This window comes from Amia ocellicauda, chromosome 16 (genome assembly GCF_036373705.1).
Source record: "Amia ocellicauda isolate fAmiCal2 chromosome 16, fAmiCal2.hap1, whole genome shotgun sequence".
NCBI classification, from domain to species: Eukaryota; Metazoa; Chordata; class Actinopteri; order Amiiformes; family Amiidae; genus Amia; species Amia ocellicauda.
In genome coordinates, this window is record NC_089865.1 from 21,122,041 (window position 1) to 21,148,298 (window position 26,258).

Genomic DNA, 26,258 nt, shown 5'->3' on the forward strand with positions numbered 1-26,258 from the left:
ACACGCTGGAGCTCTGTCAGAGTGAACATTGGATTCTTGGTCACCTCCCTGACTAAGGCCCTTCTCCCCCGATCGCTCAGTTTGGCCAGGCGGCCAGCTCTAGGAAGAGTCCTGGTGGTTCCAAACTTCTTCCATTTACAGATGATGGAGGCCACTGTGCTCATTGGGACCTTCAATGCTGCAGAAATTTTCCTGTACCCTTCCCCAGATCTGTGCCTTGATACAATCCTGTCTCGGGGGTCTACAGACAATTCCTTGGACTTCATGGCTTGGTTTGTGCTCTGACATGCACTGTTAACTGTGGGACCTTATATAGACAGGTGTGTGCCTTTCCAAATCATGTCCAATCAACTGAATTTACCACAGGTGGACTCCAATCAAGTTGTTGAAACATCTCAAGGATGATCAGTGGAAACAGGATGCACCTGAGCATGTCATGGCAAAGGCTGTGAATACTTATGTACTTTGTTTTTTATTTTTAATAAATTTGCAAAGATTTCAAACAAACTTATTTAACGTTGTCATTATGGGGTATTGATTGTAGAATTTTGAGGAAAATAATTAATTTAATCCATTTTGGAATAAGGTTGTAACATAACAAAATGTGGAAAAAGTGAAGCGCTGTGAATACTTTCCAGATGCACTGTATATACTGGTAAATCTTAAAACAATATAGAAATGTACTTACAAGCTGTAAAGCTGTTATAACAATTTTGTCTCATGTGTCTAACTGGGCTGTAACTGGGTTTCAAATGGCCCGGGCACCGGCTGAGTAACTCAGGAACTCTAGCTTCACAGCTCGGCTTACAGGGTAAAACGGGCCTAATAAACGACTGAATGACAGACATTCAAGAACAACTATTTTCCAGAGTAAAAGAACAATGGTTAATATATATTTTGCTTGTAAAACATATTATATCGTAAAACACATCTTCGCGACAATGCTGGAGTTTTTAATAAGCGGAGCTAAGTAATTTTAATTGAAGGTGTTATGTAAGATCTCTTCAAATAAGACAAATAACAATCCTCATAATAATTCCATATTGGACTGGGCCCCTTTGGTGTGGCGGCACCCACTTGTGCCACACTAGTTACACCTTTTTTGGAGGATATACAGTTGAAAAACTAGAGCAATAAAGTATTTTGAGATAAAAAAGACCCAAGTGACACTTCAGGTAAAAAAACGGTGGATTTGCTGGATCTTTTAACAGCTCTTAAATATGTCAGTACAAGCAGTTTTTCATGCAGGAGGTAATGTATCATATAAAAAGAGTTTTGGCAATTCCTGTTCTGTGACCATGTGACCTTATAGATACATTGTTATATCCCTTTCTGGTGTTTCTGGTGTGAAGGGCTGTGTCACAAAGCAACTAAAAGTTCACATTGAATTTAATGGAAGAGCTGCTGTTTTTCATTTTAAGCTATTCAGAACTGAAGGTGCTTTTTGTGTGTTTCCTCCCCCAACTGGCCACTGGTATCCAATCAAGCTTACGCTAGAGTGATGCAACTATATGTAAAGTGGTAGTTTAGCCATTGCAATGTGAGTCTCTCAACACAGCAGGCTCCGACAGTCAGGAATCTCCAACAAATATAAATTAGCCTGAGCTGTTATTTGTCACTTCCCATTCAGACTTGAGAATAATTCTATACTTTGTTTATTCCCTGTCCTACACCGTTGTGTGCTAGGTTAATTAGCACTACAAACAAAGGCACAAGGGGACAGATTTTATGTTATGGACAAATGCCCATTTGTTGGCTGTGAAGCAGGCAGCTTGCCCACAGATTTCCGCAATGAGGACAATAAGGACCAAAGGGATTTTAGTTTACTCCAATCCAGAACAAAATCACAGTAAGAGTTTGGAGACATATTAAGAGCTTGCAAGAGAAACAAATTTTGTACCAACCTTTGTGTTAAAACAAAGGCCAAATCTGTGGACTACATACAAACTTTATAGAGAACTGTACAGCAATCGTATTTTATTGTTCTTGCTGCATATCCTGTTTTTCATGATGGCTGTCTATTATTATGAAGAAGATATCAACCATTTAAGTGTGAAGACTGCACAGTAAAGATGGTGAGACGTTCTGGCTGCACAGACTGCACCAACTGGAATTTCGTAGACTAGTCAAGTCCTATTAAACACACAAAGAGGAATTCTACCTTTTGGATTCACATAGTACTCAGCCACTGTGTCGTGAAAAGCTTTGGTTCACAATCTCTTTGTTACCTAGTGAGGTTACAATCAAACCTGCAGCTGGTAAAATGTGCACCTTTATTGGTTTTCTGTTGATCATTTAGGTTTTTAATATGTTTTTTTTTAAGATTACATACAGAGAGTCCTATTTGCAAAAGGACTATTAAACCTAAGGTTAGATTCACAAGTACATTCTAAGTGATAGTTATTTCTGTTTGCCCTGTAACGTAATGTCTTCTGCAAAATGAGCTTTGGACGCATCTCAGGGCTGATGTCTAGAGATGCACAGGTCAAGAAATAATCTCTACATGCTGATCCAGTCTGCTTTGGAAGCATTATACATTTACGTCCATACCCTTGATTTTCTATAAAATGTGAATCTACTTCCAGATGCATGTATATGTACATCCCCTTTCTCTAACACAACACATGCGGTGGCAGTACACTGGGATGGCATGCGATGTGCCATATTGCTCCCTGAAAGTGAAGCACAGTGGACATGCATGACTTCTGATCTCTGCCTCTGTCAAACACACACATCCCATTTGCTCGCTGTCAGGCAGCTCGCAGCATGTGCGCCCAGCTGTTTCCACAGCAACGCGGTTTTCCTTCTCCCTCCCCGGGTAACATACATTCAGTCTGACAGCTGCATGCCGTCAGATTAACTTCAGCGTTGCTCAGACTGCTACCAAGGCCTGATGTGAAATAAACTTAGAAATTTAGAAGAAGGAGAAAAAATAAGAAGGAAATTATATTTAATGGGCCGTATTCATAAAACTTTTAACGTCATGTACTACTTATTTTTTACAACCTGAAAAACAAACACCCATGGGTACCAATTACACAAATAATAAGCATTTTATTTCCTTGTTAACAAAAAATAGTTTTCTGTAAAACGTCACCATTTCTTTGTCTTCTTTTTATAAACGTGGCTTGTGGTGTTTTCTTTTATAGTTTGCTAATTATTCAATATCCTGGACTTGATTAGTAATGTAGATTTTTTACACTGTTTTGAGTCTCACCAGTTTACTGTTAAGGCGCCAGCTGAGACCCTCTAGTGTCACATTCAAGTTTTTACAGCAAACCGAACTCAGTTATTTTGCCAAACAGACCGAGGACACCTCTTTCGGTGTCTCAGTTCCTGTCGGTTCGGTTCATTTGCCAATCAAAATTTCCATAACGAACCGCACCAGATTACATTCAGGGTAAACAAATGTAAAAGCAAACGGAGAGCCCCAACTTCAACAAAAAGTGTCATAACAGAAATATTCTCATTGCATCCATCCATTTTCAATAACTGCTTAAACCAGTACAGGGTCACCTTATTGTAATTACATAATGATAATTTAAAACTGACAAATCTTTTAAAACAAGATTAAAAAGATTGTGTATTGTTTGGTCATAAAGAGAGTGCTGTGTGTAACAGACTTTTTGTGTTCTCTGACAGACCAGCTAAGGGTTTTTATGGCTGTATTTCCCATGATTATGATAGTAAACATTCCATGGTTGTACAAAACTGCTTTCTATATAAACTTTATTGCTATTGTTCATGATGCATTTAATAAGCAGCAAGCTGACCTTTGACCTTAGTTGGTTTTATTTGAGAACTGCCCTCGTGTTTGACAATACAGACTGAATAAAAAAATGCAATTAAGAATGCAGGGTTGTGGGTACAAATGGAAAATACAAATAAAACAAAAACATACATTTTCTAATCCAGTCATAAATGGGTGTTGGTTGCAAGGGTTTTTCTTGAAACTTATTGAGTAAAAACATTTTTAAAAGGAGAATATTTTATTTGTGAAATCCAGACAATGCAGACACCCCAAAACCGAATGTTTTTTGGTGGATTATTGGCTGGAAAGCGATGACACCCACTCACTTTCAGCATTGTGTCTTGTAATATAATCATACAGCTTATTTGATTCATTTTTGCATGTAATGTTATCCCAAACCATTTACAGTCATGCCTCCCTCCAAAATTGGAGACCTGCCTATTACCTGATTATCAAGCTGAAGGATTGTCAACAAGAGGATGTGTTGTGTTTTGGTTTTCCTCTACTGATGGAATAACCACACAGCAACCACCGGGCAACTGTCCATATCTGTGTGACCTGACCTGGTTCATGAGGGTCAGCCATCACATGTACATATTAGCTGCCATGGAAAGGAGCTCAGATATAATACTTAGATAACAAGGCTTCTTACTTTTGAGACCGAACACCCAGCAGAACCGTTGGACCGGGTTCAATTGATATGGCAATTGATATTCAGAAAAAGACTTAAAAGGACAATAATCGAAACAAGGCAATGAAGAATGTGATCCATATGACATTTCGGGAAAAGGGTATGAATAAAACACTAATCCAAGCCACAACATTCATGTTGGTTATGGATTATGTAAAAACACTACTATTTAGCCATATTAGGCTGATTTTATTACATTTTCCTTTATGCCACGAGGAAGATAAATCTCGTGCTTTTGTATTTTTTTCCATCTCTGATTTACTTTCCAGGAAGTGGTGACAATTACTGGGGATTAAAATGTCCATCTTTATTTATTTATTGAAACTGTGAATTGTCCTTTGAAGATATGAGGCTGGCCTACTTTTATTACAATCAAGATCTATCTTTTACATCACTTTCAACATATTCTTTCATTTAAAACTCAAAATGGTTAATGTACACACGCTGCCACAGCAGAGTGGAGTAATGCTTAGGGCTCTGGATTCGTAACTGAAGGGTTATGGGTTCAGATCCTTGGAGAGATACTGTTCTGTACCCATGAGCAAGGAGTTGCACTATTAAAAGCTCAGCTATAAACGGGTTCCCATGTGTGTTGCTTTGTATTCTAGTCTCAGGCAATTGATTTAAAAATAATTATAATAATAACACCTGATAATTCACCTAAGTAAAGACTGATGCTTCTTAAAGCATATTGCCTCTACAGAATAATCCTCTGTCATAGATTTTCCTGTTTTATTCATTTTTCCCATGCTTCCCTGGTGGTCTCGTAATGTTTTCGTGATGTTGATAGTTTGGGGCAGTGTCACAGTCACTGTCTTTATGTTTTATTCCAGAAAATCTGCATTAATCATCTGGCATTAAATGCAATTTCCCTTTCACATTTTCTGTAATATTATAATTACGTCAGCCTCATCGAGTGAAAAACAGCATTTGAAAGGACACCACAGTCTTGCCATTAATAGTCAGTGTACATAAAATGATGAATGATGAATGCCAATTTGCTGTCACAATAAACAGAAACCAATAAACAACAGAATTTAACCTTTAAATCCATTCTCAAGGCTGTTTTTGCAGCCAGCTCATTGCATGTCATTTACACGGTTGTGTTTAGGAGCTTCTTACCTACAGTTTTTATTTTATTAGTGATTAGTAAAGATTAAGCCCTGGACCAAATCAAAGTATAACACACCCACCAAGTGCAAATTGAAAAGTCCTTGATCTTGGGTTTGCATTAAGAAGGAGGAAGAATCCCCTGCATAACAACAAAAGCTACTGTCGAGTATTGGAATTGGCCAAAGTCTAAAACAAGGCCATCTAATTGATTACAGGCAGATATGTCAACAATCATTATTCTGAAATACACACCATAGGCGTCTTTAAATTCTTTAAATATTAACTGAAACATGTTCGTGTCTATTGTGTTTTTTATTTAATAAGTCTTTTGAAATTCGAATGAGAATAAAATCAATTGAGTGGGCCTTTCTTTGATTTTTGGTTTGCCCTCATGCCTCATGCAGAGAATGCAATGAAGGGGAACGAAGGTTTTTGTTCATAGTAAAAGAAACGCATATTATTTATATTTTGTTCCATTGTGTGTTTGTTATTTCAAAATTAGTAGGTAATATTAACACACAGTTATTTGAATATGGGCCATTGTGTAATACTAGTCATTTTGCCTTTTCTTTTTAAGACTTGATTCTTGGTGGTACCTTATTTATTTCTCCAATGTATTCATATTCTGTCTTTCATTTACATGACTTGATAAAGCCCTGTGGTCTCCTTGAAAAGGCACTCTGTAGGAAACCAATTGATGGTTTAAGTGAAATTCCCACATGCCCCTCTCTGGATTTTCTCACACTTGCTCACATTCTTCGGCGACAGATCGCTATTTCAAACAGATATCCCTAATGAATGTGCTCTCTATTAGGGGACAGTAATGCAAAGCAGGAGACACAGGCATGAGAAATCACATGTCCGGGCCCGGGTGAAGCTTCACTTGTGATGCTTTGCTGAACTCATCAAGTTAACGTCAAGTTAAGCCAGTGCTGTGAATTTACACAACACCGATAATTACATTTGTATTTCTATCCACTTTCATCTCTGTCTAGATGCGTATTTGAGATACTACATGAAATGAGAAATGACCAATGTAATTTACTCTGTCTTTAGATGGAGAACGGATGCATCGTCAACAACACAGCCATGACCTACCCCGGAGGGTGTCTCCTACTGAACGGAAACCCCATCGCTGCTGACAGTATGAACCCCTGTCCGGAAGTAGTTCCCACTCTGCCCGACCCACAGCACACTAGCTTTTACCTCTGAACGAAGCAGATTACTGAGGTCAGAGCCAGATTATCCCATGGATTGGTGAAAGAAAGACAGTCTTTTTGTAAATGGTTTTGTTTTGTTTTTTGTTTTAAGTTAACGTCCCCCCTGTTTCCTTTGCATATGGTTCAGACAAAAAGTGTTCAGGAAAATCTATATGATGTGTCCTAAAGTGCCACAGCCCTTCCATGACTTCAGGAACAAATCTAACATGCTTTCACTCCAAAATGTCATTACAAAATAATACTTTGATTCTAAAAAATACAATTTCAGAATACCCATGTTTTTTCAATCACTTATTTTATTTCACATTATTATTATTATTATTATTATTATTATTATTATTATTATTATTATTATTATTATTATTATTATTGTGATGTGATTTTTTACAACAACATACATGTATGGGTAATTATTTAAAGACTCATTTAATTAGAGCCCATATGACTTGTTTTCTTGGTATCACAAATGTAATGAGTGTGAACCATATCTTACCTATTTAACAAGGAGGATTTGGTTACAATTCCCGCCATTTTGACAGATTTTAAAATAGGCCAAAGTGGTGGACAAAATTATAATTTCTATTAATAAGAATTAACATACAATTTGATTATGATGATTATATTTTACATAAGAATTATCTTAAATATGAAATACATATTTTTAAAAAATTATAAATAAGAATATTATCATAACTGTAGTGACAAAGCTGATATTTTGAAATGTCATAAGATGAAAGATTAACAGGAATTACAATTTATACAATTCAGTCGCCAAAGAAATACAGTTGATAAATCCTATACATTATTATAACTCCAACTTTTCCTTTTTAATTCAATTTCTTTCCCTTTGTTCTGTTCATTATCACACAAAGTATGTTTGGAATTAAATATGCTTTTGAACTGGGAACAATGGTTATCTCTATATCTATACATGTGCTGGATGGAGCCTACACTTTACAGATAACTTACATTACATGTTAGTGATAACAGTTTCACAGCGCTCTTCAAAGCACTCTGAACACATATATTTTACGTGGCTGTTTTCAATTATATATATATGCCTGCAAGCATAAATAGAGGTTTCGACTTTTATTAACTTGCCTTCTGAACCACACAGGACCTGTCTTTCCACAACAATATGATTACATAGAACTGCAGAACATTAACATCAGAAGTAAATGGAGACTTTGTTGTCTGAAAACGTGTTCAGCTATTTGATTATTTTGTGCATATGTACAGTTCTGTGTTGTAGTGTTAGTTGAGCATGTGCCTCACCACAACAGTTTAACCCCTAAAGTTTTATAGAATGGTTAATAATAAATATTCTAAAATCCTTTGTCAACGATTGTATAAAACTGGTTCTCAAATACTGAAACGTGTACTTAATTAGTTTCTCTTCAAGGTAAATATCCTGACGTGAGTAAATTTTCTCAGCATTGCAACCCAAAATCATGTAGCCATGGTAATTACCTCCAGTTGCAATGCCATACTTCAAAACTGCTTGCCAGATTTGCAAACATATTATATATATATATATATACACCGATCAGCCATAACATTATGACCACCTGCCTAATATTGTGTAGGTCCCCCTTTTGCCGCCAAAACAGCCCTGACCCGTCAAGGCATGGACTCCACTAGACCTCTGAAGGTGTGCTGTGGTATCTGGCACCAAGACGTTAGCAGCAGATCCTTTAAGTCCTTTAAGTTGCGAGGTGGGGCCTCCATGGATCGGACTTGTTTGTACAGCACATCCCACAGATGCTCGATTGGATTGAGATCTAGGGAATTTAGAGGCCAGGTCAACACCTTGAACTCGTGATTCATCAGACCAGGCGACCTTCTTCCATTGCTCCGTGTTCCAGTTCTGATGCCCACGTGCCCATTGTAGGCGCTTTTGGCAGTGGACAGGGGTCAGCATGGGCACCCTGACTGGTCTGCGGCTACGCAGCCCCATACGCAACAAACTGCAATGCACTGTGTGTTCTGACACCTTTCTATCAGAACCAGCATTAACTTTTTCAGCAATTTGAGCTACAGTAGCTCGTCTGTTGGATTGGACCACACGGGCCAGCCTTCGCTCCCCACGTGCATCAGTGAGCCTTGGCCGCCCATGACCCTGTCGCCTGTTCACTGCTTTTCCTTCCTTGGACCACTTTTGATAGGTACTGACCACTGCAGACTGGGAACACCCAACAAGAGCTGCAGTTTTGGAGATGCTCTGACCCAGTCGTCTAGCCATCACAATTTGGCCCTTGTCAAAGTCGCTCAGATCCCTACACCCATTTTTCCTGCTTCTAACACATCAACTTTGAGGACAAAATGTTCACTTGCTGCCTAATATATTCCACCCACTGGTCATAATGTTATGGCTGATCGGTGTATATATATATGTATTTTTTTTTCTGAAATAAACTGGATAAATGGAGTATAAAACCGAATTTCGGGAGGAGCGCAAGACCACTGTCATACCTGACAGAGTTTATGACAAGAAAAGCACATTCCCAGCATTCCCTGCTTTGCATCCCTTCTCCACCCCAAACAACACCCCTGCAGCAGCTCCTTGGCTCATTCCGCCTAGTGGGGGCCATAGTTTGAATGGGCTTGTCCGCATGGTCAAGTCATCATTTCCTTTGTCTAGACCAGAATGAAATCTACGCACGTGTATAGGGGATGTCCAAACTCCTGAACTCTCATTTATAAATTACAGAATATACACATATAAATAAAAAGTACAAGTACAAGTTTATTTTTTTAAATGCTTTTGCAGTATATTTATAAACAATAAGAAAACCAAGACAGTGGATGTTGAAAGTTCAGTTCAATAACGCAAATAAAATGTGCATAGTCCAATCCACTGCTTAACGATGCTTAATTCCTGATATCAATCTCTTAATATAAGGCAGTCCAATAGATGTAAATAACACAGTTTATTTTGAAGAACTATGACAAAGCAAACTTCCCATTAGAAAAGTCACGCGAGTAGTTTGTTTGTTGTGTAGAATAAAACTGGTCATTTACAGAATCAATTAAACAGTGGGGCATCCAATTAATCTGATTGCACTGTTCAATATGATTGATTAATGAATGCAGTAGGACTATGGCTAGCAATATGTTTCTGAGAAGAAAAGCAAAACAAAATCCGTTTAGTTTAGTTGTTTATTAGTGAACTGAACAAGGAAAGGAGAAGAGTGGGGGATTCAGACTTGTTTCTTAAAGTCTGTATTTGTTTCATATGTTTATTTTTGTTTAGTTTTTTCATGTGATGTACTGTATAACCGGGTTTCTCTTAGACCTTATAAGACGAGCACCACTAAAATTGTGGTGATGTGGTAAGAGATTTGGGGAGAAAATCACAGCACACTTTGTATTATTATGAAACATTTGTCTTCTGAAATATGTAATTGTGCATAAGGTGTGCATAACATCTATTTTCATGAACTAGTCAGAAGAGTCTTGCCTTTCAAATGCAATCTGTGTTTTTGTGTGTGTGTGTGTGTTTTTACACTGCCTGAGAATCTGAGTGCTTACATTCACAACAGTGTAATGTACCAGACGTTTACTCAATTTACTACACCAATCCAAAACCAAATGAAAGGAAATGATTAAGTAACATTCTCTGGGGTTCTACCGGAAAGATCCAATACTGAATGTGTCCTGCATGTAGCATAGGAGAAAGAAATTTATTTTCCTCATTGAGGTGCTGAGAAGTGATTTTTACCATTATTACTACAGTTGTAATTACAGTACTATGAAATGAGTAAGACCATTTTGAGTTTTCATGATTGCTGATTCACATCTTTTTTTGTTTATTTTTATGTTTTTTTATAGATATGTTTCTAAATGAAAATGACTAATTAAATGATTAATAAAAATGCTAAAATAAAAAATACAAAAGGCAATTGACAATCATTAGAGACAGAATTTAAAGAGTACAGGTATGTAAATAGTATAAAACTTTGTGATTTTTATTACATTTGTTGAAAGCACTATTTAAAAAAGCACTGCTTCTTAACAAGCTCAATTCTCTAGCACTATAAGTAAGTCTATAGGGAACATTTTTAATTCAATATTGTATATTACCTACAGTTCCGTGTTTCATTTCAATGTCATGTTTTCAAAGAGGTTTGACACTTTAGCTATTCAAAGAATAAATACAAATTGTGCCATAATGTTGAAACTCACTATCGCGAGTTTTAGTGATTTATGTTTAGAGATGACGTTTTCTCAATGTTTAAAAAGTTGTTGTTTTGAAAATCACTTTACATTTATTTTAATATGCTAACACGCTTTTGTAGATGTTAAAACAATAAAACAGATACAGTTTGGTCTGTATGTCATTTGACTGCTTGTTAACATGTACTATTTAATCCTGAACAATAAAGGATTTGTGCAATCACATTGAATGATGTTGTGCTATTTTGCTGTTGCGTTACAGTCTTATTAAATGTCATATCTGGAACAGAGATATCTGTCAGTATTTCTATTTTGTATATCACAGGACTATTGGTGCAGAATGTCCAAAGTCCAGGAACATTTTCTCTTCGCTCCTCTCAACTTAATTATTATTAGCAATGGTAGCAGAAGTAGTTGTATATATGTGTAATTAACACACATTTTGCTCAAAGATGGTTGACAGATTACAGCTTTCAAGACAAGTTGACCAGACAGAGGTGTGTCGACTAAGGAACCTAAATCATGCCTAATGGTGGTCCAGATGGTCTTTCCAAAATGTTGTCTAATTATTTTAAATTAAGACTTCAGGCATATGAAAATGGCCCTTTTCCTTTTTACACTCCACCATATGGCTTGTTCAATTAACTGACGAGAAGGAATTATAAGCTATTGAACTAGTAACCATTGTATTCAGAAGCTGTGCACTTTATTTTATTGCATGCACTTGGTTTTAACTGTTTTACAAATCTTACAGCTGGGCACAATATTTATCATATTAGAATAGGAGGAACCCGTTGTTTATGTCAGCTACTTGAGAAATGGGTTGATACTAATGGACAAACCATTTTGCAACAAATATGTCCACACACACATTTATTTTAATGAGAAACACACCGTTTCCTGTGTTTAGTTGTATGATGATTAGCTCATTTTCAGGGAGGACAGTTCTTTGTATTCATATTTTGTCTCTAATATTTCAACTCTCTATTTTTATTTTATGCAGTGGTGTGAGAAATGTGTGAGAAAGCAGCTGACACGTGTTTCTGTACACTGCCCCACTTACGTGTCTCAGTGCTTCCCTGGGGGAGAACCACCACTTAGAGGTGAGATACATGTTCAGTCGTTCACCATTGTGAAGAGCTCCCTGGTAATTCACTTCTACACACTGCCATCGCTGTACTGTAGCTTACTTAACAGAGCCCCCACTATTTTAGCTATGCAGAGAGCATGTCCTGCCTTCAGTCCTGACAACCAAGATTGCATTTGTACTGGATTTGGACTTTGCGACCACACAGAAAGTATGTGGAAGAGTCCTGATGTAGTCAATGCATTATGCCAGTGATCTTGATCACAGAAAAAAATTGTTGTTTGTCTTTTCTTTCTGTCGAAGTTTCCTTGTATTCATGGTTGTTCTCTTATCAAAATGTAAATGTAAAATATTTGACATGGTTAAGTGAATAAGAAGTCTGTGGTAATTTGATTAACTCATTCAGAGGTTTTAGATTTGGACTATGCAGAATGTAAAAAGACTCTGTAGATCAGCGGTGGCCAACCCTGGTCCTGGAGAGCCAAAGGGCCCACAGGTTTTTGTTTGATCCAGATTGTTGAAAGCTTAATTGAGACAATTGTGGGTCTTAATTAGGCAACATGTACCTGTGTTCCAGGTATCCTGAGATAGGTGATTTAGAGAGACCTGTAAAATCTGCAGGATTGCAGCTCTGCAGGAACAGGATTGGCCACCAGTAGAGCCCTATATAATCGATAATATTACCAGTTGCAGGCATGTTGGCTACAGCAGAAGCCTTTAGGTGTTAAGGAAGACCTCCTTTTGTGGTAACTTCATTGTCAAATCAATGACCGAGTTGCAAAATTGTGGTAAAGCAAAGAAAGTTGAGAAAAAATATTTCTGCACTCATTCATCCATTTGGGTGTTTTTATCCAAATTCTTGCACATTTGACTGCCTCGTGAACAGGATATTGTCAAGACATCAACCCAGCCAACACTGCATGGAGTTGTTCACGGGATGAAAGCAAGAAATATCGCAGTGGTGGCAGGAATTCACGACAGTGGGGACTTCATTTGCTAAATCAGAGCTCTCATTTCAACTGAAAAAACATCCACTTGCCTTGTGTGCAGCAGCTGGAGATTAATTCAATTATTTCCGAGTGTATCTGGAACCAGCGGGACATTCAGAACCTCTTTATTAAAACATTGTGAAAAGACCAAATGGCCAAGCACTGGGTCTTAGACGGGAGGGCTGGGACTGCAGCACTCAGTGGGGCGGGGTCAGGCGGACATGAGGTCAGTGCCAGCCAGTGGGTCCCACGGGGCAGCCAGTGAGTCAGACAGCAGCTGTCACTGTTAGCACTGTGCCACTCACTAAAGGCCACTGTAAATATTTTCACTTGGCAGCAGCAAACAGTTTACCATTAACCTGCAGTTTGAAACGCTGGATGCACTTGAATGAACTTGACAGCCATGGCTACCTTCAGTTTGCTAACTTTTATTTTTCTTGCTTTTCTTAACACTGTCAGCTGCGTTTAGTTCAAGTTCAGTTTCGCCCTTCAAGTTTAACACGCGTTGGCGCAGCATTAAACACTGCCAGCTTCGATCTGGGATGCCCACACTCCTTCAACAACAAACTACAGGAAATGTATTTTCATATCTTTGTTTATAGTTGACTTTGTGGTTAATGACCAAAACAAAACAAACCTGTTTTGATAAGTAGAAAGACTAAATTACTTTCCAAACACATTTCACCAGAAAGAAAGAAAAAACTATTTGAAGGGTTTTGAAAAACAAAAACAGGTCTTAAAGTTAATTTCACTTTTTATTTTGAAGTAACTTACAAATCAAATTTCAAGCACCATTTATAATCTAACCAGGTGTTTCCCTTTTTTCCGTTCCAAAATACTTTGCTGATAAGAATTTTGGATTAAATCACCCCTTTTCTCAGTTGAAATACTGTAAGGACTGAGAGATTAAATTGTGCCTCAGGGGAGCATTAAAATCAGTTACAAAGTTATTTCTTTTAAAGGTTCTTTAAAGCCAGTTGGCAACAGAAGTAAAGAAAGCATTTTGAACATAAACATTGTGTTAATATTTCTCTAATTATACAATACAGACGAATTATATCAAATACGCCTTTCAATTTAAAAACAATAATTTCCCCCCTTGGTACTGGTACAGTGAGGGAAAAAAGTATTTGATCCCCTGCTGATTTTGTACGTTTGCCCACTGACAAAGAAATGATCAGTCTATAATTTTAATGGTAGGTGTATTTTAACAGTGAGACAGAATAACAACTAAAAAATCCAGAAAAACGCATTTCAAAAAAGTTATAAATTGATTTGCATGTTAATGAGGGAAATAAGTATTTGATCCCCTATTAATAAGCAAGATTTCTGGCTCCCAGGTGTCTTTTATACAGGTAACAAGCTGAGATTAGGAACACTCTCTTAAAGGGAATGCTCCTAATCTCAGCTCGTTACCTGTATAAAAGACACCTGTCCACAGAAGCAATCAATCAATCAGATTCCAAACTCTCCACCATGGCCAAGACCAAAGAGCTGTCCAAGGATGTCAGGGACAAGATTGTTGACCTACACAAGGCTGGAATGGGCTACAAGACCATCGCCAAGCAGCTTGGTGAGAAGGTGACAACAGTTGGTGTGATTATTCGCAAATGGAAGAAACACAAAATAACTGTCAGTCTCCCTCGGTCTGGGACTCCATGCAAGATCTCACCTCGTGAAGTTTCAATGATCATGAGAACAGTGAGGAATCAGCCCAGAACTACATGGGAGGATCTTGTTAATGATCTCAAGGCAGCTGGGACCATAGTCACCAAGAAAACAATTGGTAACACACTACGCCGTGAAGGACTGAAATCCTGCAGCGCCCGCAAGGTCCCCCTGCTCAAGAAAGCAAATGTACAGGCCCGTCTGAAGTTTGCCAATGAACATCTGAATGATTCAGAGGAGAACTGGGTGAAAGTGTTGTGGTCAGATGAGACCAAAATCGAGCTCTTTGGCATCAACTCAACTCGCTGTGTTTGGAGGAGGAGGAATGACCCCAAGAACACCATCCCCACTGTCAAACATGGAGGTGGAAACATTATGCTTTGGGGGTGTTTTTCTGCTAAGGGGACAGGACAACTGCACCGCATCAAAGGGACGATGGACGGGGCCATGTACCGTCAAATCTTGGGTGAGAACCTCCTTCCCTCAGCCAGGGCATTGAAAATGGGTCATGGATGGGTATTCCAGCATGACAATGACCCAAAACACACAGCCAAGGCAACAAAGGAGTGGCTCAAGAAGAAGCACATTAAGGTCCTGGAGTGGCCTAGCCAATCTCCAGACCTTAATCCCATAGAAAATCTGTGGAGGGAGCTGAAGGTTCGAGTTGCCAAACGTCAGCCTCGAAACCTTAATGACTTGGAGAGGATCTGCAAAGAGGAGTGGGACAAAATCCCTCCTCAGATGTGTGCAAACCTGGTGGCCAACTACAAGAAACGTCTGACCTCTGTGATTGCCAACAAGGGTTTTGCCACCAAGTACTAAGTCGAAGGGGTCAAATACTTATTTCCCTCATTAACATGCAAATCAATTTATAACTTTTTTGAAATGCGTTTTTCTGTTTTTTTTTGTTGTTATTCTGTCTCTCACTGTTAAAATACACCTACCATTAAAATTATAGACTGATCATTTCTTTGTCAGTGGGCAAACGTACAAATTCAGCAGGGGATCAAATACTTTTTTCCCTCACTGTACATCTATATTGATTTACAAATATATGCATCATTCTTATTACACACTGATGATAAATGAGTGCATATTTTGGGGAAATTGCTCTGTTTTATTTTATATTCCAGGTCTAATTGGAAACGTATGTATTATTTCTGAAAGGAGAATGTTTTCATTAATTAATAATAATAAAATAACAATTTTTCCTAGCTGACATTTCTGTCTCTCCTCTGGCTCCACTTTGCAACATGCCTTGTCTTGACAGAAGACGACCACGCAGCCAGCATTTATTGATTCATTTATTTCAATAATAAAGCAAGTTAAATGAATTCTTAGCTGATTTAAATGGACCAGTATGTTGTGATGCTTTTAAGGAGATATGAAAACTCAGGAGGAATGAGACCTTGAGAGGATGTTAGGGAAGGTGGCATTATCTCTCCTCTTGTGAGAGACCTCAGAGGAAACAAAAGCAACCCCCTGGGCCTGGGTGCTCATGCCATTTCTTGTTTTCTTTCTCGTCAGGCGGGACAGACAATTTGTGTGGTGATTAAAAGCCTTTTAATCTAGCAGCTCCCTTGTGTAGGCTTATAAAAAGACTCTGATTGCGGAGGATACAAATAATGACACCGACGAGCCTAGCAACTTGCTCAGGGGACTCGCAGTCGTGCGCTGCCAAGGTCGGAGACGTTCCTCTGTTTTTGTTTACCTCGTACAGGCTGGGCTGCGTGCCACAGCAATGTTTGGGTCTGGGAAAGGTCCCTGTCTTTCAGAAAAAGGCTTTTATTCCACCATCGACCCTGGAGGAGCATTTGCCAACTTCCCCTTTTTGCACTTAGCGACGTGCAAGTTCTCACCTGGTGGGAAGCTATCAAACACGTCCTGATATCAGTCTTCCCTGCTGGAAACTAAAATAACTATCACATCCCTGCCCTGGGACAAGCTGCAGCATGCTTACTTGCAGATCCTACTGCAGGTCGCTTTAAAACAAAACACCCTTGTTCACACGGGAGCTTTCAAATAGCTTTCAAGTCTACAGCGGAAAGGACTGATGTGACTTATTATAAAGACATTATTATTATTATTAATAATAATAATAATAATAATAATAATAATAATAATAATAATAATAATAATATTATTATTATTAATATTAATATTATTATTAGAGGGAGATCAGAACTCCTATAGACAACAACAGTGTCCTCTTTCCTCAAACATGAGGAGGAAATGATAGGTAAACAATTAAAAAGTGATCTAAATTTATAAATCATTAATCCAGTGGCAGAGAAATATTTACATAAGTAGGCCTATAGTTTAATTAAATACATTTATTCACTTAACCTAACATTATTTCAAATGAATGGTGTGAATACTAAATATATTGTAGCAATTTAGGACCCTTCTGGACTGTTATTATGCTAATTATGTTAAATTGCAATATTGTGTGTGTGTTTGTTGTCTGTGTCTGTCAGTTCTACGTATTGTAATGCCACAATATATAGATATAGTGATGTAATAGATTGCTACATACTGATTAAAGAGTAAATGCCATTCGAAGCTGTATTATTATTATTATTATTATTTATGTTTTTGGTTTAGGCACTGTTCTTCCTATAGGGATTAAACCAGTTGCCTGTTGCATCAGGAGAAACCCTCTGCAGAAGCTTTTGCCATTTGTTCTGTAGCTGTATATGCTGTAATGCTATATACTTTTATATACACACATATGTGAATGCGTGTGTCTGTATATATGTATGTATAAACAGCCATACAATTCACAATATAAAGAAGAGAAAGAAATACAGCTGGCATTATAACTCAACACATTTCTCTCAAATTGTTTTAGCATGTCTTTATCCCTCTTTCCTTTGTATTGTTTAAGGTTGTTTTTTTTCCATTAGGAAGAGATGGTCACTCCAAACCATCCATTGTGTCTCTTCTTTTCCCTCTTAAGAGATTTGTCCTCTTCTTTGAACACTTATAATGGCCACTCTGTTTGTTCTGATACATGAAAGGTAAATCTTTTCAAACTAGACATAACAGCCATAATGTGACAGGCCTGTCTTAAGGTATTGCTTTTTGTATCGAAAATAACCAAGGCATGGCCTTTGCCATGCTTCTCTTGGCGCACTAGGGCCATGTTGTTCTTGTTACTGATGGGCAAACCCACTGCTGGCAATGCTTTAGTGCTCTGGAACCAAATCACATACTATGACTAGAGTCTTTCATCAGGTTTAAGACCCAAAGTATTACAAAAACAGCTTGTCAAAACATGGTTGTGAAATTGAAGTTGATGGTATTTAAAAAAATAGAGCTGTGGAAAACTTCAAGGTCTTCGTTTATAGTTTGGATCGGCTGCAAAATTTTTGACTATACTTTGTGTGTTTGCTCTCTGAGAATTTGCTGACTTAAATCAGTAGTTTTAAAAAGCAGCTTATACAAATGAAGAGGGCTGTCACTCAAAATAGGTCTGTGCCACTGGAAACGTGCTAATTAAAAAACAAAAAAGCATTGTTTATCCTCTGATTCCATACATTTTTCATTTAAAAATGCTTTATTCAGCAAATAACATATTTACAAACTCTTATATGATAAATCAGTGGTTCTCAACCCTGGTCCTGGAGAACCCCCTACCCTGCTGGTTTTTGTTCCAACTGAGCTCTCAATTACTTAATTGAACCCTTAATTGAAGTAATTTGATTACATTTGATCAATCACATTAAAAGAATGCTTTTTATCATTGAGTATTTATTAAAAAAAAATACTCCTGTTCAGTTTTGGCCGGCCGTAATGGAGACTCAATGTTCTTTTCCCCTCTCAAAGGATACAAGTGCGGTCAGTGCGTGTATGTGTGTGTTGTGTTGTGTGCGTGTATGTGTGTGTGTGTCAGTCCATATCCTCTGTGAACAGAAAATACATCTTAAAATTATTTTTGGAAAAAAGAAAAAACAGTGGCACAGAGTTTGGCACAATTTATAGCTCTCAGGAAGAGATGTTGACATGGCAAGAGCAGTTCTTCCAAGCGAGATTACTAGCATTATAATTATGTGCTTAAGAGACTTTCTTATTTCACCAGATCACACTACTGTTTTTGCTGTTGGCCTCAGTTGTTTGATTGCATAAAAAAAAAATTCTTAAAAAAAACAAAAAAAACACTGTCTCCCTTTAAGTGCTTTTGCGAAATCCTCAAGGATTTTATAAGAGGTGGAATTCACAGATGGTAAATATAGATAATGTACTTCAGGAAAATGCTTCTCCGCTATTCTTAGACATAATCTGACCTGTTTTTTCGGTGAACTACTGATTCCTGATGTCTACCGGAGGAGGGAGGATGGGAAGGGGGTAAGGCTGAGAGAGCTGTTTATTTAAATTATCCAAAGCTTTGACAGAGAGAAAGAAGGCTGTTGTATGCATTTCCAAATCTCTTACGACTTGATGAATGGGGAACTGGGTGGGGGTGTAGGTGAAGATCATTCACATATTCATATGTTTGTTTCCGACATTTTCATGAAGGTTCTTGTGCTGCCTTGTGGTCTCCAGTTTCACGAGAATCTGAGTTGACCACGAACAAGGAATTCTGATAGTGTGTCTAAGAAAAGTGTTTTAGTTCAGTTTAGTTTTTAACCAGGAGAAGTAGAACTATGGACTCTTCAAATTTGCTCCCAGCTTATGTTACTGCCTCCAATGTCCAGACTTCGAAGTCCTGTATTCGTGATACAAAACCTCCTTTTCCTTTAACAATTACCATAAAGATTAAGTTCAGTGTTTTGGATGAGTTATGTGGGCTGTATATGTTACACTTTATTGCATGATTCAAATTGAAGCAAAACTAGTGCATCCAGTGCGTGTCATTGATTGCTTGGCGGGAACGGTATGATGATCTCGATTCCATAGCAATGACTGCATGAGTGGATGAATTGATCTCTGGGATGTTGAGTTTAAATATGTAGTAGTACTTTATATATTATACAGTATACATTATAAGCTGTACTTTATATATTCACATTATATTTAATGGCGTGGCAATCAGAAACCAAACGGGAAACACGAGACAGATCTTTTTCAGGACACCACCAGTAAGAAATCAAATAAAGAAATGTCATCATATGTTTCTCCAGTGCTTTTTATTTGTCCTGAATTCACTGAAACTTATTTAATTAGTGCAGCTGCCTGTCAGGAGAAAGTCACTAGAACTTAAACTCTCAAAATATCGAAGCTGCTTTAAAGCAGGCCATGATTTTATGCACAGTGATTTCTCCCCAAACCTCCTCTACAGTTTATTTTCAACCCTTGAGAACCTAGTGGCATGTATTTATGTCACAAACATTTAACAGGCATTTAAAAAGTATATTATCCCAATTTACCAGGCCTCTGCATGTGACATTTATGTCTCACTGACATCCTAAGGGTTAAATGAACACTCCTAACTTGGTTTAGCAGACTATGATCTCAATGCTGATAGAGTATATCCATTGCTTACTGCAATCAGTCATGCAGTAAAATGTTAAGCATGCTAATTTGTCTAATTAGTGCATCAGATCAAAGCTATGACTTCTGACCTGTGATATTTTTTCTCTTAAAACAGGCGAAAGACAATGCGCTCTCCAATTGCTTTATTTTTTTATTTTACTTTTCATCTGCCCTATCTTTAGCAAATGAGAGCTGATCTCTGACAAGCACAGCCCGAGAAAGGCAGTGGCATGATTAAAGGAGATCAGAGTAATAACTGGAGACATTTTCTGCAAACCAGATCGAACGAGAGCCTTGGATGTCCGTTCTGTTTGGTGCCATCATCGCAACGTGTGTCACATTGTGGAGCAGCCATTTAAATGACCGACCTACAACTTTATTTCTGCACAACTGTAGACAAGCCAAGTTTCCTACTGAACTTTTTAAATGATCCTAATGTGCCCGGGTATTTGGCACTCCGTATCTGGCAAGGTTAGCTCTCACAAAAAGAATAAAGAAAGTTTCCATCTGTTAGTTTAAATGTAAAAATGGATTGCAGTTCATGTGCAGGACCTCAATTCCAAACATTCGTGTCCTGATTTGGTCAGACGTATGGGATGGAAACATTTTATGATGTGTTATTTGGAGGGGATGAGAAGCACAGGAGTTTTGTGAAAGGATGAAATGGAAAGTAAAAGTCCATAGCATAGCTGTGTAGAACGTCAGGTTGTCACATTTGTTGATCTTGAACTGTTTTGTATAATATTAATAATAATACAAATAAATGGACTTAAGTAGGTTCTCTTCTGTGTATATAAATTAATATTTTATCCTGTTGAATGTGTATTTCTCAATCATGAGTGACACCTCTTATAATTTGAGCCACATTAAGTTTAATGGCAATGTTGCTCCCAGGTGTCGTCAGCTTTGCATAACGGGCTTCTGGAGTGTCATATGATGTGCCTGGCATCTTGCTGGCTTCTCACATGATGTGTCAGGAAAGTGATTGCTGAGTTGCTGATCTCTTTTTGGGTTCAGACTTGGCCTACACATCTATAGGACTTCAGAGAGGATATGGCATCACAGTGAACTACTGTGGCCAGGCACCTGAAAACTTGAGTGCTGGCAACAAACTAAAGTTTCCCTAACAGGGGTTCAGTGACCGGATAGCACTCGGACGATTGGTTTACGAGGTGCAAGGAGCATTTGAAGCTAAGATAATTTTGCAGCTATCTCATCTGAATTTAAGTGTGGTGTGTTGGAAGGACATTTCAAGGAGGATGTTTTAGACTATTGAAGTTAAAGATGCAATAAAAGATTCCGGACATTACATGCTTCAGATACTTCTAGTGCATGTCCTTTTCTTTCCAAGCCAATACAATTCTGTGCCCTATAAGGCATTGATGAAGTCTGTCACTATAGATAGGGTCCCCTTTTTGGATGTGGACAAATACATGAATTGCCAGTCATGAGACCGAACATTCACAAACACTCGCTTTTCAATTGTCCCAATTTTAACCAAAATCTGATGCAAATGTTCCCCTGTATTAACTTAGATCTTCTAGTTTAAATGTCATTGAAATTAGGAGTCCAGACTAGTTTTTAGTTTTCTGTCTTTCATTGCTGCTTTCCTAACCAGACCCGTTGGTTGCCCTAGATAAAGATTTCACCTTGTCATGCGGTCTCCACCTGCCTCCCACCATGTTATATCTTCCTCCATCGGGTTGTCAATTTAGATTACTTCTCCTACGGTAAGTTGGACTCTGATTTCTGTTTTCCCATTGGTGGGAAGATTGATTTTTCTGTTTCCACACATTGTGGGGGAAGACCGGGACATCACAAAAACTGTTGGTGCTTTTCTCTCTCCTAGTATTTCATCCAGCTGCGTTTAGGTTTGTCTGCCTTTTCGGATGTAATTAGTTTCGATAACATAAACGGATAGTGTTTTGTTTGACTTCCAGGTTATATTTTATTTTTATTCCAGGGATGCTCCTTAGCTTCATCTTTAAAGATTTATTCGCAGCTTTGTCTGTTTTGTATCAGACTAGTGGCCTTGACTCTGATCCTGGCCAAGTTGTAAAAAATGAGGCAGATAGTGCAGGAGATGATGATACAGGCTACAGTACGGTAATCCAGTATTTTGCTACTAAACAGTTTACTTCCACATTTTCCCTGCAGTTCTGTGAGGAGGAAGTAGGAAGTACACCTCAGAATTGACCCAGATTTGGGAAAAAATAAAGTCTCCCGTCCCCCCCTGTTGTGAATTGCAGATACAAGGACAGACTGGCTTTGACCCTCGCCTCGCTGAGTGAGCTTTTGCAGTCCCGTTTGGGGCCCACTTTCATCTACACAGGGGTTGTGTCCCCTGCCAGCTGCATGTACTCTGTGAAGAAGAGGTCCATGCCCTGGTAACTGGAGCGACCAAAGGAGTCCTTTTTATTTTTTCACTTCTGAGCACCACAGCCACTGTGAGCGCACCGCGAAGCACACCCCTGCTTTAAACACTTCTATTAATAGCTGCTCGGAGGTGGAAGAGTAGAGTGGGGGGGAACCTTGTTCACGTTGAGACGACTGCAGGAGAACTCCTTATCGGAATTTCCGGGCTCTTTAATTCTCCTATTCCAACTGAGATAGGAAGGTCCACAACCTGGTCTCGTTATGCCGCACGCGATTGAATTTCCTATTTCCCAGTTGAGAGGCACACTTATTTTAGGAACCTGACCCCCCCTACTTATTCATATACTAAGAAAGGTATTACTGATGAAAATGTCCTCACTCTAGCCATATTTATTCTGTTCCTTTCTGAGAAGCTTGTTTGAAGATATAGTGGTGACCTGTGGTTCTCATAACACACTCTAAAGGAACTTGGGTTAGGAAGATAAAACAACATGGCTGACTTGCTTGTTTTATGGGCCTCAAATAAAGCAAACATTCAGGTTAATACCTAGCTAAGTTATTTTACAGTCATACTGGTTAGGCCTAGTTGCTCAAGAGTTACATCAAACAGTTACGTTATTCAGAATACAATGGCATACTTTCGAGAAAGTCTCAAATTGTTATTGGATACTTTGCAAAACTCACCATTTCCTGATATAACAAATGCTTCTTTAAGTCAAACGCAGTTCTGTCCCCCTCTTAAGTCTTTTATAACAACAAACTTGATGTCACTTTATCTCCCTGGAAAATAAATAAATAGTTGGTGGTATTTGAAGCACACTGTATATTCAGATACATGCTATTGATGTAAATGTACAGAAAAGGTCAAGATGTCTCCAGTGACCTGCAGAAAGCACGGTTCATGTGTAACTCTAGCCCCAGGGGCCGGCTGAATTGACTTTGCTATGACTACAATGAAGTCAGTGAGTGTCAACAAGCTTGGTCGTTTTTGACTCGATAACCTTTAGAGGAAGAAAAACACACCTATGTGGTTAAAATAATAACTTAATGGATTAGTTTACCTTGGTTCCATAAGCACACACAAAAAAAAAAACGAATAGGCTTCCTGTTTATATGGCTCAGTTTCCTTCAGAAAGCTTCCAAAGATCAAGGAGAAAACATTTCCATTCGATTTCTATGTAATTATTAATATACATTTCAATATTTAATTATGTATTGGTTAGAATTCATTGAATAAGAGGATTCACAGATGATAAAACAATAAGCATTTAGAAGAAATACCAATTCAGAGATATTTAAATCAAATCCAAAGGAAACACAATACTCCATTCTTTTCTTTACCCCTTAACACTTAAGTTGTTAAATAAACAGATTTGACTATACAATATTTTTGTCTTTTTATTAAGACCTAACATGCAAGGACTGGAACAAATCACGAGAAAAAAATTAAATGATGATGTAATTATGACAGGTATTGCTGGTGGGGATTTAAACAGGTATTTTTATCTCATTCCCCTGGAGGCGAATCTTTGGATAATTATGCAAATATAAATCTTAGGGGGAAAAAAAATATTCTCAGTAAGTCACAGTGTTGTGGCTGGATGTGGGGTGTTTTGACATCATGGAAGTCATATTTAAGCAGTTATTGGTGTGCGTGTGTGTGTGTCAGGTCATGTTGGCTGTATGACAATGGCTGGCAGGTTTAAAAGAAGCAAGTGAAAAGAAGAAGATAAGTTTGAATGTATAAGCAAGTGTAACATGGACAAATACAGAAGAAAGTCCTTATTCTACCCATTTCCTAGCCAACTAATTTGTGCTAGTCATTGCGAGTTAAAAGACAACCGTTTTTTTCATACTACACTGGTGTCACAGCCTGAGAATTACTGCTGGTGACAAATGACAAAGACCCTTCATGTATAATTTAGATCTACTGTGACATCAATAAAGCAATCAGCCTGGAAGCAGAAAATCTTTCAAATAATATCCAACAGCTGCCCGGCCCAGGGAGTGAGTTATCAGCTCATACGATGTTATGTTTATCAGCATGGAGCCTCTAACATCCAGATAATGAGATTACACATCCAGGGACATGGCAGGAGGGCTGCAAATGACATCCCTGTTCCCCCCGCAACTTAAAATAGCAGCTTTACTAAAATGATCCCCGTCAACTACTGTCCATCTTCATTTACTCACAATGCCGGGAGAAAATATGATCACGCTTAAGCAATTTCAGTGTAAGTCTAGAACAGTGAACATACAACGATAACCAGTACAAGCCATCTGAAAGGGGACAAACTAAGCAAACGTCAGCATTTATAATTTAAGCCAGGGATAAGTAATTAAGTGCTGATTTGAACTGAACTGAACTGAGCTGCTGGGTGGTTTTGGGATTCATGCCACAATCATTGTGTTCCATAGCTGTCCACCCCCCTAGAGGTCAAAGGCCTGTAAACAAGCCACTGCAATGTCAATGTCAACCTCCACGATTAAAACATAATAATAATAATAATAATTAATAATAATAAATCTGAATTCTCGCCAAGCAGAGGAGCTTTTTTCCCCAGCTGGGGACACATGACACATGAATGAGTGTCTTTTTCAAACTTGTCTCTTCTATATATAGATTATCCCGCAGACATGTAATTGTACGTACAGTATTTGCAAATTAACTCTCGGAACTACTTCTGCTTGTCTAGCTGGAGTTTTTGACATGAGTTTTGAGTTGTGCGTGACATTTGAGTTGATTTTTATTTGATTTCCTCTCACTTTGTGCATATGTACATTTAAAATACGCCCCCTAATATCAAAAATAAAACTAATTTTTAAACTCTAAACCTGCATTGAACCTTTACATTACATAAAAATGGACACATAGGGGAAAACATTTTACAAAATCTACAAACAACAGAAAGTTGTGCCAAATGTGTATTTCTATTTCAGACTCCTTATACACCTCTAGACACATGCACAGTGTGGGGGCGAGCCATCATCTTCATGCCCTGTGGCTGGACCTGACAGGTGCCCAGCGCTGCTCAGTACCGCACTGCTGTGAGGGACCAGTGGTGGCAAATCGTAAAGAAGACAATGAGGCTCATGGGCAAAGATATTGCATATATCTAACAAATAAAAGGTTTTACTAGATTTGTTAATTCTTTCTCCTGTTCACTGACTCTGAGAGCAGAACATCTACACATGCTGCTTGTCAACAAGTAATGCTATGATTAATGATATGATATCTGCATTGGATGAACAAATATATATATTGAAAAATCAACAGACTATTTAAGCATTAGCGATATTGTGAAGCACCCACACTCCTGTTTCCGACTGGAAGGGAAATAAATCAATAAGCCTCCTGTGAGGATGGGAGAACTTCAGTGCCGTATTCGGTTTCCCTCTGATCTGGGGATTAGCGGTTAAATCCATTATATTGTATTTACAGTATTTTCGGTTTCAGCTGTGAAGTAGTGAAGTAAAGGGAAACGCAGCCTCCTCACAGATCTCTCACAGAAGCATTGTGCCGCGCAGTTTAACTCTGAACATTTCCTCTCCACCCGTTGCAGATGGTGTTAAGAAGCAGGCGACCATTAGCTTGTCAATATGTGTCAATATGCCACAACAAATTAAATCAACAGTCGCCTTGGAATAGTCCCACTGGACTCTTAATAATGAATCAGAGAGAAACCTTCCCCCAGGCTGCTGGGGGAGTCAC

At 38.2% G+C, this 26,258-nt stretch overlaps 1 protein-coding gene across 1 annotated transcript in view; it reads left to right on the top strand.

Annotated features, from left to right (window-relative positions):
• ahr1b (aryl hydrocarbon receptor 1b) overlaps positions 1-7,062 on the top strand; it is an 85,934-nt gene extending 78,872 nt beyond the window's left edge. Inside the window, exon 11 of the mRNA XM_066688013.1 lies at positions 6,612-7,062. Within this exon, the coding sequence (XP_066544110.1) occupies positions 6,612-6,767 (156 nt within the window). The 3' untranslated portion in view covers positions 6,768-7,062. The remainder of the gene's footprint in view (positions 1-6,611) is intronic.
• The last annotated feature ends 19,196 nt before the right edge of the window (positions 7,063-26,258 follow it).